At 42.9% G+C, this 6,000-nt stretch overlaps 1 protein-coding gene across 1 annotated transcript in view; it reads right to left on the bottom strand.

The window, feature by feature from the left end:
* Positions 1-346: 346 nt before the first annotated feature.
* The window catches only part of LOC148347385 (heparan sulfate glucosamine 3-O-sulfotransferase 6), a 32,101-nt gene continuing 26,447 nt past the window's right edge, over positions 347-6,000 (bottom strand). The window contains exon 2 of the mRNA XM_088323191.1: positions 347-1,376. Coding sequence (XP_088179317.1) covers positions 749-1,376 — 628 coding nt within the window. The 3' untranslated portion in view covers positions 347-748. The remainder of the gene's footprint in view (positions 1,377-6,000) is intronic.

The raw sequence follows: 6,000 nt of genomic DNA, 5'->3' as shown, positions 1-6,000 counted from the left end.
TGTCCCATTTATTGTTGATGCTTCACAAGAAATTAGTTTTATATCTTTATGTTAGAAGTCTGAAATTTGGCAAAAGGTCACAAAGTTCAAGTGGGGCAAATACTTTCGCAAGTCACTGTATATTTTCAGTCTTATTAAATATTGGACAGGTTAAATGAAAAAAAAAAAACGTCTGTGTGAGTGTCATTCCTTAAAATGTTTCATATCTTTTCTTCCATACAAAAACAAACAAGAATAGCACACGAAACACATTTAAGAATAACGTTTTTTTTTTTATAAGCAGAATTGAAAATACAAAAGTTTTGGGCGAAAGACAAAACTTGCCATTATAAATGTCATAAATAAGGATCTCTGAAATCTACTGTACAGTTGAATGTGCGTTTGATTTGCGACTGCTGCAACATGAATAAAGACTTAGCAAAGTGCTTATTTGTTTCTTTTTCCATGGCATCTTACTGTGCTTTAATCTTTTCAAATTAAAAGGCCGCTGGAGACATGGATTTGCCTGAGAAGCATCTATAAATGTCTCCTGGATTTGTGAGGTGCGTCAGAAAATTTCCAGGACTGAGGTTACAAAAGCATATTTTCCGAACGCTAACTTTAGTTTCTCCTTCGGAGTAATCAATCTGCAGTTTAACGTCTTGCACTCCTTAAATTATATCAAAACAAACCCGACCGTTTGGCTAGCTTACAAAATGATTGCTAAGTAAAAACTTTGGTGCCCCTTGACGTCTCTCAACTTTCTGAGTCAAGCTGTGCTGTCCCAGCCAAAGTTCTGACCCGTCATCTGATAGAACTTGAGGTTAAAAGGTCTGTAAAAGTCTCGGAGTCGGTGCAGGACGTCAGAGGGAATGGGCGGATGGGGCCTGCCCTTTGACTTCCCCAGGCAGCGAGGCCTGCTGCTCCCCTCAGGTTTCTTGAGGCACGGGAAACCTTTGGTCTGGTTGAAGTAGAAGTGCTTGTCCGTCACCACCCGCTTCAGTCCCAGGAAGTCCTGGACCCGACCCATCTCGCCAGCTGGGTCAGTCACCAGGCGCTCGCCACTGACAAACAAGAAGCTGGAAAGCGGAAAGTAGCGCAACCAGTTCTCCAGGTGCTTGGCGTAGATGCCAATACGAACCGCGCTCCAGGAGGTATCAATCAGGCCTGTGCTGGTGTTGCGGAAGGCCAGGTTCTTGAATGATGGAAGGCCAGGCGATTTGGACGCTGTTTGTGTGTAGTCGGAAACAGCGCGGGTCACCGGATCCCGCACCACAACAATCAGCTTGCTGTGGCGGCTCATGGCAAAGACCCGGCGAGGGGCTTCCTTTGTGATAAAGTAGCTGGGGGTTTTCTCCATGGTGATTTGACCATCAAGCGTCCGGGGCATCAGATTCCTGAGAAGAGAAAAGAACTGCAATCAATAAAAATAAATATGCTTCAGATTTCCGTCTCCTAACTACTTTATCTTGGTCCTCCAAAAGGATCCTGAAGTGTTCCCAGGCCAAACAAGCTCGTTCTGGGTTGTTTCAGGTTTTCTTCCTCGGGTTTCTATCGGATACCTGTCTTCTCTAACTAACCCTCTTGGAGGGAGTGTCTGGACACCCTGTGGAGGAAACTCATTCCGGTCGCTTCTTGTATCTTGCCCTATGATTCAAGACCTAGTGCCGATGTTAAACTTCAGATTTCCCTGTCCCTTCTACTCATGTTGGTCCTCCAAAAGTATCTTAAGGCACGCCAAGGCCAAACAACAGACCTAATCTCTTTCCGCGTGTCCTGGGTTGTCTCGGGTTTTGCTGCCAGTGGGACATGCTCAGAACACCTCCCAAGGGAAGTATCTGAACTGGATGTCTCAAGAGTCCATTCCGAATACCAGATCTTCCTACAATACAAAAGCAAGAGCCGGGTCCCCATGAGAAGGGAACTCATTTTGGTTTGCTGGGATGTTGTTCTTTCCAACGCTTGTGACCATAGTTTAGGGCAAGGACGTAGCTTGACTGTTAACACAACAAACTGATGTGGCACCACCCTGGCCTCACCTGGTCCCCCTACTTAGGGACAGTTGATCAAAGAATCCTAATCTCATTAGGTGAGACTCACAGACTTCAGATGCCTTTAAGGTTCTTTGATTGTTGTGTTTGGCGATCAGTACGCATCTGACAGTGAAAAAGTGACCATATCAGCGCCAACTACAAGGCGAGTCATCAAACGACTACTGTAGGAAACCACGAGACGGCTCATTTCCGCTCTTAAACAGCATCCTGTTCTTAAACAGACTTGCGTTTGTACCAAAATGTCTGTCAAACCGATCGCTGCTTTTGTAGTCTCGCAGACCTAACTTTTGGACTTCCCATGTTATGCCAATTAGGAGTCATTTACATTTTTTTCATGGCAAATTCCAGGGTACACAAATGCAGGGTTGATTTCCCGCAGTCAGAGAAAAGTCTCCCGAATGGGATTCATTAGGAAGTGACTTTGTTAAGCCCCCTGATCTAAGGATAACAGCAATAACCGCAGAACTGCAGTCCCTTGTGCACACAAAACATGCACAAACCACTAAAGTCATCAATTTTGTACACTTTCTGAACTGCTTCACATTTTTTCTTTGCAAAAAAATGTGAGTGTATAAATATGCCTAAACATTGAATAGTTCGTTATGTCGAATCCAAGGTTTCCCCACTGGCTCAAAATCACTAGGTCCCAAGTTGGAATCGCCTCTGAGTCCTTCCTGTATGGAGTTCCAAGGTTTTATCCAACTAGCTTAGTAACGGTTTTTATAACAGAACGGTTTTATTTTTTTTTCACAACTCAGCAGCTGCTCCGTTTTATCTAACACCATGAGAGCCATACTTGTTTAACATGTGTTTACCCTCTGTTATTTGTGGCAGAGAGCTGCACCGCTAAATACTGAACTGCGTTCGTGATTTTTCTGTTGCCATTTTTAACAACATCACGGGGACACAATATTAAAAAACATCACTCAGTGCAGTTCTACATCACTGAGATAACTTAAAAAGCAAGCCTTGACTTTTATAGCTTAGGAACCGAGCTCTACCTTTTTAATACTTGAAAGAAAGTGAAGTATCTAGTCCCATGTCACCCATTAAGATACCACGATTTCACCGACAGTGTAAAACCATAAACGACTTCTGGCAATGGCATTATCTAAGGGTTTCTTATAAATTTGACTGAGCAGGTGTTCCTCGGACTACCGCTATCGAGCATTTTTCTAACAATGAATAATAGAAATAACAGTACTAAAATGCTAAAGTTGCGGTTTCAAGGGTACCTGAGGTTAACCGAGGATAATATACCACAGCGCCATGTGTTCTTATTAAACCTTGACTATTGCTTTTGGCCCACCGCTCATTATTGTTAAAATGTTCTTGAGAAAGCAAGGTTTCAACTTGTTGACATATTCCTTGATTCATCCCTCGTATAAATCGATGACTTGAGTTCAGAAGACGTATTACCTCGAAAAAAAATCAGAAAGGTGTGCTAGAGTGGATAGTATAAACAAGGAAAATGAAAGGTGGCGGAATTTCAGAGTAACTAATCATGGTCATATATTACACGCAGGTGCTAGTGCAGTGGAATTTTATAACCCCAGAAGACTATCCTGCCAACTTTCCGATAAGACTTCTGACGGCATTCCAGGGAAGAGAACTAATCTCTCTTAGTGTGTCCTTTGTCATCCCTAGGTCTTCCTGCTCTTAGGATATGCCCAGGAAACCTCTCAAGGGATCATCTGAATCAGTTGCCCTGGCCACCTCAGCAGCTTGACTAGGAGTCACAACTGAATACCAGTCTTCTTGCCTTCACTCTTTTGAAGAGAGAGCCCAGGCACCCTGCAAAGGAAACACATTATGATCACTTCTACCTTGGACCTTGCTTTTCAGTCAAGACCCAGTACTCCAGATTTTCCAATCTCTTGACTACTTCATATTGGTCCTCCAGAAAGATCCTGAAGCATTCCCTGGAGAGAAAACCTAATCTTTCCCAGCTTGTTCTGGGGTGTTTCAGTTTTTCCTGCTGGTATGACTTGCCCGGAACACCTCTCAAGGGAGGCATCTGAACTAAATGCTGGATACCAGCCTATATAACTCTGGATCCAAGGGAGAGTCTGGACACCCTGTAAAGGAAGCGTATTCCTTCAGTCAAGACCAAAAGCTTGTGAGAATAACTGAGAGCAAGAATGTAAATCTACCTTTGCTACAGCGGACCAATAGAGAGTTCGTATCACAGAGGATGTGGCACTAATGTTGCTGACGGCTACGGTAGTCTTGCCTACTTGTTTATGGTGGTGATGGGCCTGGACAAAAAAATGTCTCCATCTGTCCCAGTTAGTCCTAGTTTTAAGGTATCTGTAGGGTCTGCCAGAGGGCAGCAGGTTAAAGCAGTGATGTTTTTGGTAATGTTTTCTGGACTGCAGCCCTTTGTTTGCTGCAATGTGTTGATGACACTCTTCAAGGTTCCCCTTTCTGCTGTGCAACTAGCATACAATACAATGATGCCATATGCTTCTTGATTGTTGTGTTGGACTTTTGGTAGATTAGCCATTTGACAGTGACAGAGTGACCATATCTATGAGGCAAATCTTCAAACGGCTACTGCAGGAAACCACAAGACGACTCACTGTGACCGTAAGAGACATCCCGGCGGGGAACAGGGGGTTCGGCTTATTTAACCCAAAGTCCCTCAACCCTCCTTCTTCTGGTATATTTAAATAGTTCAGGCTTTGCGGTTGTTTTTTTAAGTGAAGGGCTTATGGCGCTCAAAGCTTTGATGGAGGATGGCTGACACTGAACGCATGACTTACGACGTTTCAAAAACACAGGACCACTTTTGTTACATAGGCTAAACTAAATAAGACCGAGACATAAAAAAGTTTCTTGTACAAAAATGTTCGAGGATGTGTTTCAAGGAGCACTTGAGGAGGCCTCTCACTCCGCCACCACATTTGTGGTTCGCAAATTTATTTCGGGGCCATGCGTTGACGTGAGCAGTGATATAAAATCCGGACCGAGGCAACAGTTAACAACACTCCTCGGGAGGAAACCCCAACCCAGGAACCTCTTTCATTTTTTCCCCTATGCTTTTTTTCCACTGCTGTTGTACATCGTTTGATTTAAGGCACGGGTTCCCTTGACACGTTCTCCTTCACCGACAGACTTCGGAACTTGTATTCAATTTCACTGTGTAAAAAAACAAAAGGTATAAATCACAATGAAAGATTTGTTTGTTTTGTTAGCGTACTGAAATCTTGAACAAGAGTAAAAATAAACGGAGCGTTAGCTAACGTAATTCCCATTAAATACAACTAAGAAGTCTACAAATGGTGATAATTAAGTAAATAAATAGCCTGCTAACAAACGGTTAGCCACAAATTAATGGTGTACCACGAGAAAAACATCACAAAACCTTACTTATATTCATGACTTAGCTGGTCGATGGGGTCAAACATCCGCTGAAACGGTGAAAACTAGCAACCCAGCAAATGTCGCTAAAGCTAAAAACAACGATGAGTAATCTGCAGCTGTTGTCTGTGTGCAGTCTATTACACTGACTATTTCAAAGATACATTCTCTTCATTCACAATATTAGATTAAAATTCCTGCGCTATGCTATTTGATGTAATTTCCTCATTTAATCTGTTTCCAAGTCTTTGTAACCCTTCAAAACTACCAAGATGGAGTCAAAAGTTTTGAGTCGAATTGGGTAATACTTGATAAACGTCACCAGATCTTGTTATTTTCTACTGGTCGATGGGGTCAAATATGTGCTAAAGCAGTGCTAGCTAGCAACCCAGATAATGTCGCCATTGCTAACATCAATGGTGAGTTCCCGTTGGCCGCTATCCGTTAGCAAATTACTGCGATGAGTATCACGATGATGCATTCTCTTATTTCAGTCTTAATTTGGCATTCCCGTGATATGCAGACTGTCCTCAATTCAATTTGTTTCAACGTTTTTGTAGCAGTTGGAAACTGCCAAGATGGAGTAAATAATATGGAGTTGTTG

Source organism: Urocampus carinirostris, chromosome 19 (genome assembly GCF_059441175.1).
Source record: "Urocampus carinirostris isolate Australia breed hairy pipefish chromosome 19, RoL_Ucar_1.0, whole genome shotgun sequence".
Classification (NCBI taxonomy): Eukaryota; Metazoa; Chordata; class Actinopteri; order Syngnathiformes; family Syngnathidae; genus Urocampus; species Urocampus carinirostris.
This window is presented reverse-complemented; position numbering and strand designations above follow the sequence as displayed.